Below are 15,303 nucleotides of genomic sequence, written 5' to 3' on the forward strand. Positions count from 1 at the left end.
AGAAAAGAAAAGAATCAGTGATACCCAGATGTTTGGCTGATTTAACTGGATTCCTGATGGTATCATTTAATGATATGGGGCAAACTGAGGTCGAGGTTGGTGTTTGTTTGTTTGTTTGTTTGTTGAGATGTTTATTAGACATTTAGGTGGAAATATCATGTGGATAGACAAGGGTAGGGTTCAGGTGGATGTGGCTTGGTTGTCCCTGGTAGACAGACTGTTTCAAAGCCAGCGCACTGGATGAGATCCCCAAAGAGAATGTGTACATAGAGAAGAAAAAGACGTGTGAGAACACAATCTGAGGCTTGAACACTTAGAGGTTCAAAAGGAAAAGGAACCACAGAGAGGACCTAGTTGTAGCCTGGGAGCTGAGAGAAAACAAGGGTAATATGGCAGCAAAGTGAAGGGAGGACATGTTTCAAGGAAAGGGGAGGGTCAACCTCGCGGAATTCTTGGGAGAAGTCAAATAGAGTAGAAGCAGGAAAGTGACTTTGGGGTATTCTACCTGGAAACTATTGGTCCTTTTTTTCCCCCTTTTTTTTAAAAGATTTTATTTATTTGTTTGACACACACAGAGAGAGAGAGCACACAAGTAGGTGGAGTGGCAAGCAGAGGCAGAGGGAGAAACGGGCTTCCCGCTGCCGAAGGAGCCCGATGCTGGGGCTCGATCCCAGGACCCTGAGCCAAAGGCAGATGCTCAACTGACTGAGCCATCTGGGTGCCCTGTGATCGGTAGTTTTGAGAAGAGCAGTTTTGTTGGAAGGATGGAGGCAGAAACGGCACAGGGGGCTTCAGAAGACAATAGAGGATAGGACTATACCAGCAATGTAATAGAGTGGGTTTTCCTCTCTCAAGGAATAGCCACATTTCAGTACTCAAACGTTTACAAGACATCGCTTTTATTTCATGTGATCCACTACGACGATCAGCACATGGCACAAAGACTCAATTTTTCAGAGCAATGGAATAAGAACTAAAACAGGATTTTAGTTTGAGAGAATGTAATTTTCTACCACGTTTGTCTGCAGACTTTCAACCACAAATGTAATGAATCTCCTGGACACTATCACTGTCACTGTCTCGCCTGTGATATGAGTTCAAGTAGAGCCATCTCATTTCTGTTTCCCTGCTCTTGGTCATCGTGATCATCAAATTCACCTTTAAATAATAAAGCCTTTTTCTCCCCACACTTCTGGGCTCTTCCAACCCATTCCAAAACTAGAGATTACTTGGACAACAGTACTCATGACCTCTAAAAATGTTTAATGATTGAATCTTTGGACCCATGGATAACAGAGGACAGTGACAGGGGCACTTCCCATTCTTCCCAGTTGAGGTACTGGAATAGGCTGGCTTTTGTGCCAGCCAGTTAGTTCCCAGCTCTAACGATGAGCAGGGTAACTTTGTAAATTCCTAGCAGCAGTCTCAGGCTGGGGTCCTGCTGCTAAGGTAGAAGATTGTATGATGGGGACCAGGGGGTGGTAAGTTACGATAGGAGCTCTTCATTTTCTAAACCTTTGGCAAAGTGAGTGAGATACACATACGTGTATGTATATAATTTTAACTGAAGGTGGAAGAGACATTTTGGAGACATTTGAGCAGATTAACAAATAGTATTTGTATACATGTAACGAAAACAGTAATTTATCAGGTGGAAGGCAGATGGGGGGAATAAAATGCCAACCTGTACCTACAGTTGGGTTGTGTTGATGATGAAGTGCTGTTTATTCAGGGCCAGCCTAGCTTGTCAGCAACAGAAGAGCTGCGGTAGCACATGACTCCCTGCGTAGCTAGAAGACAATAATAAATTATCTCCTATGCAAATAGCACCGGCATAAAAGCAGAACAAACAGACTCTGCCTCCCAGATTCCTGAAGATTCTCACTCACTCCCTTGTTTGGTGCTGTTTTCAACATGATCCTACTGACACACTCCTAAAGTCATTAAGATCAACTCTGGTTGGGTCCGTTACATGAGGGTAGACAGGACATAGTTGTTGGCGACTGCCATTTTGGAGGTAGAGTAACATGAAACACGCCCAAGTGATTCACGCGAATCTTTGTTTTTTCAACACTTCGTATGATCGTATGGGTTTGGGAGCCACCCAGAGGAGAACTGGGGATCACCCAAAGGAGCTTGATTTGAAGAATCACTTGATTTTCACATCATGAAAATACAGAATCTTGGACCCAATCCTCGACCCGGTAAATGAGATATTCCAGCAAAGTGGCTCAGAAACACACACCCACCCCGGGGTGATTTTTATGATGAAGGTGGTGTGAGGAACCAGGAACTAAGGTGTGAGTTAATAAAAGTCCCAGGAAAATGACAGCATTGAAAGAACCCAAAGAAAGGGGCAGAAGGAAATATATCAAAAAATATATTCCTCCCTCCCTTTTTGAAATGGCTTTTCAATTTTCAATGTGCTTTCGAATCACCCAGGATTTTTGGAGAATGTACTTTCTGCTTCAGTAGGTCTGGAGCATGGCCTGAGACAGCATTCCTAACAAGACGTTTGGTGTTGCCAAAGCCTTTGGACTTGAGTCCCAAAAGATCCTAGAGCTGTCATTTGTACACAGAAGAATCCAAACAGATTGGAGTTCAGCCAACAGTTTGGAATAGCAAATGTTCCACAACTATGGCTTTGAATAATGCTGAATCTACTGCATCCTATTCTTGGGCTCAGCTACCAGTAAAACCTGCCTTCTTTTGTTCAAGTGACCTAGCTGGGAGTCTCGTAATAATTGTTGTGAAAAATCTCTTAGAAGTGTTGTATCTTCTTTCAAGAGTTTATAACTGTATGCGGGGGATTTTCTGTACATACAGAAAAAAAAATATTTTGAAAGGGAAATTGCTAAGCTTTTTGGCCAACACCGTTAGTCTGGAAGATGTAGGAGATAAGACGTAGGTAGCTACTGTCCATTCTTGTTTTCCTTCAGGACCATAACTGCTTTTATAATTCATGACAGCAATAAGTTCAGCACTGAGGTCCTCTTGAGGGACACGATCAGTGATGATTTGAGATAATTTCATTTATTAAATGTGCATTGTGTATCATGTGAGGTCCATTTAAAAATATATATCATTTTAAATATCTACTTCTATTGTGGATGAATTTATTTTTTAAGTATCTAGAGATTGCTACTATGACACACACACAATAAATAAAAAGCATGAAAACTGACAGTATGCTTTCTGAGACACATGTTGCAAAAGCTGTTGTATTTGAACATCCTAAATTTCACTACCAAGTCAGTACAATAGATCCTTGGTATTCACCAACAATGTATCCTGAGAGCTTTGTCAACTCCCCCATGCAATTCCTTGTACCCAAAAAGGGCAGTGTTTCCTGGAGACGCCTAGTGAGAGCGGCTGCTGCAAAAGTAGGCAACAACCACTCCTTGAGGTGTGGAAGCTGATGGTGGGCTGGGCCCCCACACCTGTCAGGTGTCTCGTGTGGCCTCTCGGGGCCTCATTCAACTCATGACATTCAACTCAGCAGAATTACAGAGTACATGTGTTATGGATATTTTAAGCAGCCAGTAAATAATCTGAGCGACAAATATGAAATCCACAAGTTTCAAAGAACAGCCACATACAAACATAAAGCTGGGCACGGGAAATGCCCTCATCTCTTTGCCCTGAACTGTCTGGCCCCTGGTCACAGTTTTCTGGGGAGGGTGTACGTGGCACCTCCACTTCCTGTGGTACATATTTCTGTGTCACTTTAATACTTAACCAGTGGTTGGGGCATCTGGGTGGTTCAATGGGTTGAGACCCTACCTTCAGCTGGGGTCATGATCTCAGGGTCCTGGGATCGAGCCCCACATCGGACTCTCTGCTCAGCGGAGAGCCTGCTTCCCCCCCCCCCCCCCCCCCCCGCCTACTTGTGATCTTTCTCTCTATGTCAAATAAATAAATAAAATATTTTAAAAAATACTTTACCAGTGACAAACACAGTTCTGATGCCTTTTATATTAGAACAAAAATGAGTAGAATTCTTCGTCTCTCTTGAGTGCACGTTGTGGTGATTTCAACTGAGAGGTGCAGTCAACTGTCGATTATCTGTGACATATATGTGGATATATATCATATATCAGATATGTGATATATATGATATATACATATCATATATATTTATATTTAATTACAGTATATATATATATATATATATATATATATACACACACATCTGTATATATATGCTGTGATAGAAGGTTATGTAGCAAAGGCTGATTTTGTGTGTCTGTCTCTCCAGTCATTCAAAAACATTTTTTTTGAGGGGCATTTGGGTGGCTCAGTCATTAAGTGTCTGCCTTCAGCTCAGGTCCTGATCCCGGGGTCCTGGGATCGAGCACCATATTGGGCTCCCTGCTCCTCCCTGGAAGTCTGCTTCCCCCTCTCCCTGTGCTCCCCCCTGTCCCACTGCCCATGCTCACTTTCGCTTGTTCTCTCTCTCTCTCTCAAGTAAATAAATAAAATCTTTAAAACAAGACAAAAACATTTTTTTGAGCAACTAGTATATTCCAGGCATTATGTTAGGGGCTAACGTCCGGTCTTCAGTTCCTTCCTTTAAGAAAGAGAAACAACTATGCCAACAACTATGCCAGTCCTCATTGCCATTAATAAAACTGAAAAAGGCCAGCACATATTTGGACATGATGGGAGCCGCAGGTTTGTGGTCATGGGCTCCTTTTCCACAATGATTGATTCCTTCTTAGCTACCACATAGAGCAAGAAGATCTGATATCATAGCCCTTCCTTCAGTCTCCAGACTCCCACACTGGAATAAAAAGCATACAGTTAACTTAGCTAGAGTCATCTTATGGATTCTTCCTGGCATCATACTTATCACTGGATAACAGCTATTTTAAAAACAACAATAAAAAAAATAAAATAAAAAACAACAACTTCCTCCTATTTTTCTGGCAATTGGTTGTAGCAATAGTCAGCAGCTATTCATAATCCTGTGAACAATAAAAGGAAAAGTATTTTTTACAAAGCCAATGTTCAAATAAATATTTTAGGAAAAAACCCTTAAGACATTTGTTACTTGTCTGAATTATCGGAATAATGGCCAAGATGCCTGGGGCACGTGGTTGGTTCAGTGAGCTAAGCCTCTGACTCCTGGTTTCAGTTCAGGTCATGATCTCAGGGTGAGATGGAGCCCCAGGGGGCTCTGTGCGTATTGGGGAGTCTGCTTGGGATTCTCTCCCCACTTCTCTCCCTCTGTACCTCCTCCCCTGCTCCTCCCCGCACCCCCGGCCATGTTCATGTACACCCACTCCCATTCTCTCTCTTAAAAAAATAAAAAATACTGGCAAAGACTCCTTCCTTCCTTAGGCTAGGAAAACAAAAAGCAAAGGATGTTTTAAGCCATAGCATGAAAGTTTGCCAACTTGTGTGTCTGATAAGAAATACCTGTCACAACACATCACAACATGGGACCAATTTGTGGCACAAGTGCTGAGGCGAGGCCGTCTGACATTAACATCAACGGCCCTGTTGTTGTTTCAGAACTGTATGTTTCACAGCAATATCAGCAGTGACTTGAAAGCATTTGCGGACAAGTTCGGCTTTGATGTCCTCATCCTCCTGGCCAGCTACCTGTCGGAGGAAGAGCAGCCCAGACGGCAGATCGCTGTGTATTCCCAGAACCTCGAGCTGTGCAGTCAGGTAAGGACCTCCTTCTCTCCCGCCCATCTGCTTCCTAACCTGCTGGCTGTCACAACATGCTGCGGGACTGGGGAACCTATGAGCGGCTCAAAGAAATGCGCCTGAGAGAGAAGGTCCTCGAGAAATGTTGGGGGTATTTCGCACCTTGGGCCATTTATGTATGTAGATACATATGTATGCATTTCTGTTTCAGATTTTTCAGAGTTTTTTTTTTTTTTCAGTTTTGAGGCTATGTCACCCAAAAATCACCTAATCAGAATTGGCGGTGAGATCAATATTGGTCCTTTTTAAAAAATCGAGGTGTGATTGACATATAACGTTATATTAGCTTCTGGGACACAACATAACGATTGGTATCTGTGCATATTGTGAAGGGATCACACCCCAGGAAATCTAGTTCACATCCATCACCAGGCGTAGTTACAAGGAATGTGTTTGTGGGATGAGGATGTTAACGACTCCCTCTCTTAGAGACTTTCAAATATATATTATGGTATTACCAACTGTAGTCACTGGTGCTGTACGTTACATCCTCAGGACTTATGTTTTGTAACGGGAAGCTTGTACCTTTTGGCCTCCTTGACCGCCCTCCGCCCCCATACAAGGCCTTTAATTTAATGTTATTTTTAAATGTATTTTGTAGTGCAGTACAGTTGACCCTCCGTGTTCCATTAGTTTCACGTGTAGAACATGGTCATTCAGCAACTCGGTATGTTATGTTGTGCCATGAGTGTAGCTACCACCGGTCATCACACAACACCGGTATCATGGACTTATCCCCCATGACCACATGGGGCCTTTTAAAAGATCCCCACATCTGTTTGTCTTCTAGACCGAATCCATAGAGAGAAAGATCGTATCTGTTTCACCCAAAGAGAGGCAAGTCCTCCTGGGGGTGATATTTTCCTTGAGGGCTGCTACTTGGTTATACCTTAAAAAAAAAAAAAAAAAATTAAGTCCCCGTCTGAATACCTATTGGGGGCCCAGTGTTTAGTAACTGATCTAATGCTTTGATCAGAATTGGCTTGTCTTTAAGTACTAAAATTCTGACGGGGTAATTAGCTCCTCTTGGTTGATCACTGAATTTTTTAACCCAATGTTTCGGAAATAATGTAAGTAGACAACATGAATCAAAATAGGGCACTGGCTATACCAAACCAGGTGTACTTAACAACCAGTAGGAGAACCTACGTGATTCATTATAACCTGGACATGAGCATACACCTGTTTCGTCACTGTCCTCCCTCACTCACGGACCGGACGCCGTCTCTCCGCCGGGGCTGCAGGCAAAGTCTCGCGAGACTCCTTTCTTTCTCTCGCGAGACTTCTTTCTCCTTCTGCGTCCTCCCTTGCGGTCCCCCAAGAGCTCCATCTTGGTTGTATTGCATGTGACTGTAGATGCTCATGGACTCCTCTGTGCATTCCCAACTGCAAGTGTGAAAGAGGAAGGAGCCCCTCTCTGCTCCGGCCGGATGTGTTTTTCAACCCCCCGCTTCTGACCCTCACACACCTGCGCATTGTGTTACCAGCCTGTGGCTTTTTCAAAGCTTGGTCTGCACTGGGTTTCCAATGCAGTGTCCGGTCACTGGTTTCCTAGGGACCGACTTACACCTCCTAAGCCTCCAATACGGTGGCTTTCAAATCGCTTTAGTAGCGATTTGAAATCGCTTTAGTGGTTTAAAAACTGGTTAATCTTAGACAGAAGTGGACGAGCCGGTGAAAGCATTAGAAGCTCCGGAGCCGGCTGGGCGTGCCTCTCCTCTTCCCCCCTGCTGCCCCCCGCCACCTGAGAGACCACTCTTGAGCCGACACAAGGTCAAGACAACCCTAGAGGAAACCTTCTGGGTCCCTGGGACCACAGTTGGTTAAGGGTCAGCCTCTGCAGAATTCACAACATGGCTCTGCCACATGTCACCTGCATGGCGTCGGTCAAGGTATCTGACCTTGCTACGTCTCTGTGTCATCACTGGCAAAACAGGGATAAAAATCCTTACCTTGTACAGAATTGTCTTGAGGATGAAAGGAAATAGTGTACATAAAACCCTTAGAACTGCGCCTGGCGTATGGAAACAATAAATGTGAGTAAGTATCATTATCTATGTGATCTCCCTAGTTATTTTCAGTGTTGTTGCTCTCACCTCCGCTCTTCCTGTGGGGCCATTTCAAAAGCCCAGTGGGCAAAATATCCCTGACATTTCCTAAAAATCATAGAGGGGCGGCCCGCTTCCGGCCTCTCACCACCTTCTCTTGTCCTCCAAGGGCATCTCGGTCTGTTCTGGGCTCCAGGCCGATGCTTCCAGGGGGGCAGGAAGAGATAGTTGGGGCTCATATGCTGTTGGAAAGCTCCACCCCCGGTAGCTTTCTCTTTCCTATTTCCTCCTTTGCCTTATGAGGCAAAGGCTTTCGGAGGTAAAAGAGGGTCCTGGGTTCCTCCTTCTGCTCCATTTCCCTTCATGCCCATACTCATCCCACCCCCACTTCTTCTCAGCAACCAGCATTATCTGGGCTTTTTGCGAGCTTGAGTTTCACTCCTGTTGGAAGATGATATTGTGCTACACCAAGGAAAGGATTTAAATGGTTTAAATCTCGTAACCTGTAACTCTCAGAAGCAAACAACACTGAGCAGCGGGATTTTGAGTTAAAAGAAAAGCCGGTTTGATGGGATTGTAGAAAGAGGTGGCGGTATTTTAAGTGGGATTTTCCGTGTCTTACATTATGCGGTCTTCGTTTGTTTGAGATCATCTTTGTAGAACGATGCACATAGATTAATTTTATTTTAAGAAAAACTAAGAGAGACAAATTGCAAAGAGCAGAGTGCCTAAGTGCTCACGAACCCCTGTGCCTCCCTGACAGATTTGCTGTGAGCTGGAGGAATGCCAGAACCCTTGCCTAGAGCTGGAGCCCTTTGAATGTGGCTGCGACGAGATTCTGGTGTACCAGCAGGAGAACCCTTTGGTGACCTGTGATCAGGTGGTTCTTCTCGTCAAGGAAGTCATCAACAGGAGGTGTCCAGAGATGGCTTCCAACAGCCGGACGTCCTCGACCGAAGCTGTGGCAGGAAGCGCCCCACTGTCCCAGGGATCTTCCGGGATTATGGAATTGTATGGCTCCGACATAGAGCCACAACCCAGCTCCGTGAATTTCATAGAAAACCCTCCAGATCTGAGCGATTCTAACCAGGCTCAGGTGGATGGGAACTTAGACCTCGTCAGCCCCGATAGTGGCTTGGCCACCATTAGGAGCAGCCGTTCGTCCAAGGAGAGCTCAGTTTTCCTCAGTGATGACAGTCCAGTGGGAGAAGGTGCGGGGCCTCACCACAGCCTTCTCCCAGGGTTTGACTCCTATAGTCCCATCCCCGAAGGAGCAGTCGCTGAAGAGCACGCCCGGTCCAGAGAACACAGCGAATCTTTTGATCTCTTCAACTTTGATCAAGCGCCCATGGCTTCTGGGCAGTCCCAGCCGTCTTCCCATTCTGCAGACTACTCTCCTGCAGACGACTTCTTCCCCAATAGTGATTCCTCAGAAGGACAACCCCACACCGGACCTAAAGAAATCAGTGGGATAGGGATGGACATGTCTAATTATTCATCCAGTTCGCTTTTGTCAGGGGCTGGCAAAGATAACCTTGTGGAATTTGATGAGGAGTTTGGTCAGAGACAAGATAGTCCCCGGGATCACTCTGGAAGAAATTTGAGCCTGACAGGTTTTGTGCGAGATAAAACTCCTTCACCAGAAAGGCTAAAAAATATTGGAAAGAGGGTCCCACCAACACCTATGAATAGCTTTGTAGAAAGCTCACCATCTACCGAAGAACCAGCTCTATTCTATCCAGATAATATGACCCAAAAAACAATAAAAACAGGTCACATCGGGCCACCTCAGACCCGTGCGAGGTGCAGCAGCTGGTGGGGTGGTTTGGAAATCGACTCTAAAAATATTGGAGAGGCATGGAGTTCCAGTGAGCAGGAGTCTGTCTTCCAGAGCCCCGAGTCATGGAAAGATCATAAGCCAACCCCAGCAGATAGGAGAGCCTCGGATTCTATATTTCAACCAAAGAGTCTTGAATTCCCAAAGTCAAGTCCCTGGGAGTCTGAGTTCAGTCAACCTGGGCTTAGCAGCAATAATATTCAAGAACGAAATGAGGACAGTTTGCAGTTTCAGAATGTGCCCCCGGAGAAATTGAATTTGCCAAATGCTTCTCCTCAGGGAACAAATCACCTGATAGAAGACTTTGCCGCCTTGTGGCGTTCTGATCGCTCTCCCACAGCAATGCCAGAGCCGTGGGGTAATCCCACAGAAGACGGCGACCCCGCCGCTGCGGTGTCGTTCCCAGCCTGGAGGGCCTTTGGTAAAGAAGATGGCGCCAAAGCTCTGGCAAGTACCTGGCACCTGCACCCAACCAGTGGTGAGACGCCGTCTGTGAGGGACCCGAGCCAGTGGGCCATGGCAAAAAGTGGGTTTTCTTTTCCTTCAGAAGACAATTCACCCAGCAAGGCCAAGAATGAAGAAATCTGGGGCCAGAAGAACCACAACCCCAGGGACAATATCCTTATATCTGGGAATCCCAGCTCCAATCTGGATCATGCATGGAATAGTTCTAAGCCAACACAGGAGGATCAGAATGGTTTAGTGGATGGAAAAATTAGGGGGAAGGTGTATGAAAAGGTTGATTCCTGGAATCTTTTTGAGGAAGGTATCAAAAAAGGGGGGTCGGATGCCATGGCACCGTGGGAAGATTCCTTCTTATATAAATGTTCCGATTACAGTGCATCCAACATGGGGGAAGATTCCGTGCCTTCCCCCTTGGACACCAACTACTCCACATCTGACTCTTACACGTCGCCAACATTTGCTGGAGATGAAAAAGAAACAGAAGACAAGTCATTTGCCAAAGAAGGAGACTTGGAGTCAAAAGACGAGAACTCCACCGTGGGAGAGATTGAAATCCCTCCTCAGTCCCCAGAGCAGCCACCTAGAAATCGAATTAGCTCAGGTCCTGGGAACCTGGAAATGTGGGGTTCCCCTGATGCAGATAACAGTTGTTCAATAAATGTCACTCATAACTCCGATAAAGATTTACTTGAGACTGAGCCCACCGATGATAAGAACATCTCCCTGGATGATGACATTGGGGAAAGCAGCCTGTCCAGTTACGATGACCCCAGCATGATGCAGCTGTACAACGAGACCAACCGTCAGCTCACGCTTCTACACAGCAACACCAACTCCCGCCAGGCGGTCCCCGACAGCCTTGACTTGTGGAACAGGGTGATTCTGGAGGACACGCAGTCCACTGCGACCATCTCTGATATGGATAACGATTTGGACTGGGATGACTGCAGTGCCGGCGTGGCGATCTCCAGTGAAGGTCAAGCACAGGGATACACGGCTGAAGGTCCTGAACCTGAGACCCGATTTTCCGTGAGACAGCTGGAACCGTGGGGTGTGGAGTATCAGGAAGCAAATCAGGCGGACTGGGAACTCCCTGCCTCTTCTGAGCACAGCGAGGACCCTCCTGCCAAGGAATATGACACCTTGAATGAAAAAAGTGGGCAGCTCATCGCAAATAATATTTGGGATTCCGTCATGAGAGATAATGACATGTCTTCGTTAATGATACCAGGCCCACCATGTGTTACAGATTCTGAACTACACAAGTCACCTCCCGAAACTCCCAACTCATCAGAAAAAATTAAGGACAGTTATATCCCAGAGGTGCTAGAAGCTTCTGGAGCCAACGAGTCAGGAACACTTGATCCTGATAAGCAGGACACGGGCAGAGGAACCCTGCCAAGGGATGCGGCATCCTGGGCATCCACCCTTGAGAATCCGGGACATGTTGCAAACTCAGATCCGTGGAAAGGTCCTCACTATGGACAAAGTGAAGGTGAGGAGGAAGCCCATGGAGCTGTTGCTAGGGAACGGCTCAGTGAAGAGGAGATGCTAGATAGAACCTCAGAGATTTCTGGAAAGGGGCCAAGCCACCAGGAATGCTCTTCCCCCACGGCATCTCCACATCAAGAAATCTGCGACGAATCGGGCAAAATCAGCTCTCATTCAGCCACTTCCAGTCCTCAGAATGAGGAACCCCAGGAGGTTTTAGAGTATGAGAGCGGGTCCTACAATCCGGATCCCTGTGATGGTCACACAGACCTGCAGGTCCAAGAGACCTGCGACAGGCACCTCATGGATTATGGAAATTCAGGGGAAACCACAGAAATTTCAGGTGGGCTGAAATTAACAAAAACTGTGTCTTTACCTGAAATGGATCTTGAGAAAACTGGAAAATGTAACGTTCTGGAACCAGAGAGAGTGAACAAAGAGCCACCCCACGAATGTCCCCAAAGCCTTGACATTTGGGAGGCCTCTATAGAGACTAACACGCAGGTCAATTTACCAAGTTCTGAGATAACTAAGAATCCTGAAGTCGAGAGTACCAAAGACAGCCCTCCAGGAGCTGACCCATCAGGAAATTATCGCAGAGATAGTATTTCTAGTGAGTACACACATTCCAGCGCATCCAGTCCTGGCCTAAACGATTCTTCAGCTGCATTGCTTTCCTGGGACCAGGGACCCAATACAAGGCATCAGAAGCAGCAGCAAGATGATTGGAACCAACAGAATCACCAAGAATCTGCGCTAATTACTACTGACAGTCAAGTAGAAGTAATTACTGAAATGCAGGACCTGGAGAAAACCAGAATGGACAGGTTGGAAAAGAGCTTAGATCACAAGGTTCCTAAATTTTTAGAGATTTGGAATGACTCCTTAGATGGCGATTCCTTTTCCTCTTTATCCAGCCCTGAAACAGGCAAATATTCAGAATATTCCACTGCCTGTCAAGAAGGAAATCTAGTGGTTAGCTGTCAGGAGAAAAACGAGCATGACATTTCTAAAACTCTGCAGCCAGAGGAGGCCAGGTTCATGGCAACAAGCTCAGGTTCTGATGACGACAGCATAGGGGATGAAGAGTCAGGGGAGAAAGAGAGGCATCTGGGCACTAGTCAAGCTGCTAAGAGTGAACCCAGGGCTTGGGATTCACTGAATGACCCTAATAAGTTCTCAGCCACAGCTGATCCCAGTGATGAATTTTCTGCCTATGGAGGCAGTTCAGAACCAACAAAGTCAACTCCGTTTTGTGACAGTCAACCAAACAGCCCCGATCACTGGAGTTTCTCGCCACTAAAGGAGACTGAACTGCAGATCACAGCAGTGGGAAAGGAGATGAGATCTCCGGAAACAGAGAGGATGGGAGATACCCTGTGGCAAATCTCCCCCCAAAGTGAATCAAAGACTGAGAATTATTCTAAATTGGAAATGCTTGGCTTCTCAGCAGAGAGCACTGAGTGGTGGAACGCCTCTCTACAAGGAGGACGACCAATTGAGAGTACATCGGAAAGGGAATTACCTAGCTCAAGTAGCATGTTAGAGATGAGCTCTTCAGTGTACCAAAACTTGAGTCCCTGGGGGGTACCCATGCAGGATGATACGGAACCCATGGAAACACAGTGTACCAATCCTTTCACTGAGGAACCTCAGTCACCCTTCCTGGATAGCAATGAAGAGAACTCCCATAAGCAACTTTGGAACATTCAACCAAGGCAGCCAGACCCAGAAGCTGATCAGCTTAGCCAGCTGGTAATACTGGATCAAATTAAAGAGAAGGATTCCAGAGAGCAAAGCTCCGTGTCTTCTGCCAGTCAAGAACCGACTTCGGAAACACCTACCCAAGATCAGGAGTGTCAGAGCGCAGTGCTGTCTGTCTGGGGTCAGCCGGACCCAACATTTACTCACACAGATGAGAAGGGACCTATGATATCTAAAGTTTCGACGGTTGAGTGTCAAGAAACAAATTGGTGGGAAGAAGGAAAATCATATCCGGATAAAATAACGAATTCATCCACTGCCTCAAAAGATTTCCCCACTGTCAGTTCTTCCACCGAGTTGATAAAGAAGTCGGGTTCTGAATGGAATGTCTGTACCTCTAGTGAGGGCCCCCAAGGCACATTTGTTCCAGATATTTTACATGGCAACTTCCAAGAGGGTGGGCAAGTGGTCGCAGCTTCGCCTGACTTGTGGATGGATGCTAAGCAGCCCTTCAGCTTGAAAGCAGATGGTGAGAATCCAGATCTACTGACTCACTGTGACCCTGACAGCAATTCTCAGGCTTCCAACAGCCCTGATATATGTCATGATTATGAAGCAAAGCAAGACACAGAGCAGCACATTCAGGCTGGAGTGGGGCCCGGAGGGGTAGCTGGTGAGTTATATCTCCCTGAGCCAAAGACGGATGAAGAACCCAGTCCAGAGCCTGGGCAGGAATTTGTCCCAAGCAATCCAGAACGATCTTCTGAAGATGTGATTCCACTACCCCCAGTCAGTGATCTGGTGGACACAAGGGGTTCATCTCCACCTGCCTCTCACAAAGCTTCCCCTGAACCTTCTGAAATCAGTGGTGGAAATAATACAGATGTCCAAGCATCTGAGACAGGAGTTGCCCCAGATCCAGCACTAAATCTGCAGCTCGCAGACAGGACAAGCCCAATGATCGAAAACGTGGGAACGGGTATTTGTGTAACTCTCCACGAGCCAACTGTGGACAGCAACAGCTCGCCGCTGTCAGAGGGCTTTCCCCCCGAAAGCCAGACAGATGCAGGAGCCTTGCTGGACCATGAGCAGTCCTTTGCTACCGAGAATTCTCCTCCTGGTCCTGACGCCCTGCTGGCCTCAGACACTTGCCTGGATGTAAGCGAAGCTGCCTTTGACCACAGTTTCAGCGACGCCTCAGGTCTTAACACGTCCACGGGAACGATAGATGACATGAGTAAACTGACATTATCAGAGGGCAATCCCGAAACGCCAGTTGACGGGGATGCGGGGAAGCAAGATATCTGTTCATCCGAAGCCTCATGGGGTGATTTTGAATATGATGTCATGGGCCAAAATATCGATGAGGATTTAATGAAAGAGCCCGAGCATTTTCTCTATGGTGGTGACCCTCCCTTGGAAGAAGACGCTCTGAAGCGATCCCTGGCACCTTACACACCGCCCTTTGATTTGTCCTACCTCACAGAACCGGCTCTTGGTGCCCAATCAACAGAGGAGGCCGGGTCCCCCAAGGATGAGTCTCTGGGCAGCGAAGCAGCCGAGATCCTGCTTTCTGCCCTTCCCAAGCAAAAAAGCAATGAAAAGCATGAAGAAACCCCAAACAGCCAGCCTGGACAGCTGGTTGTGCTGCATATTCATGAAGGTCCTGAGCCAGAGGGAGCCCACTCCAACCTAGAGTGGTCTCCATCGAACATTGACTGGGAAGTAGAAACGGATAACTCGGATTCACCAGCAGGTGGAGACATAGGACCACCAAATGGTAAGAAACAACGTGGCCCTCCACCCTCCCACCCTACTGCCTCCTCCCACCCCACCCCCTGCCCCCACTCCTGGAACCTGCCGCTTTCGTTCAATTAATGTATTTGTAAACCAAGCTCTTCCTATCAAGGGGGTAAAAAGAGGAACTAACTGCATTTGCAATGTATGCTTAACCAAATCCTCCATTAATAGCAGTAAATGTCTGCTGTTTTTATAATACCTCTCTCTGAGAGTGCCTGGGAAAATAAAACAGCTCTACCA

The 15,303-nt window shown here is 46.5% G+C and overlaps 1 protein-coding gene across 5 annotated transcripts in view; it reads left to right on the forward strand.

The window, feature by feature from the left end:
* The window catches only part of PRUNE2 (prune homolog 2 with BCH domain), a 255,458-nt gene that overhangs the window by 166,892 nt on the left and 73,263 nt on the right, over positions 1-15,303 (forward strand). For all 5 annotated transcript variants that reach the window (XM_032307297.1, XM_032307299.1, XM_032307300.1 and 2 more), the window contains exons 7-8: positions 5,518-5,676; positions 8,530-15,043. In XM_032307297.1, coding sequence (XP_032163188.1) covers positions 5,518-5,676; positions 8,530-15,043 — 6,673 coding nt within the window. The remainder of the gene's footprint in view (positions 1-5,517; positions 5,677-8,529; positions 15,044-15,303) is intronic.

The sequence above is a fragment of the Mustela erminea genome, chromosome 12 (genome assembly GCF_009829155.1).
Source record: "Mustela erminea isolate mMusErm1 chromosome 12, mMusErm1.Pri, whole genome shotgun sequence".
Classification (NCBI taxonomy): domain Eukaryota; kingdom Metazoa; phylum Chordata; class Mammalia; order Carnivora; family Mustelidae; genus Mustela; species Mustela erminea.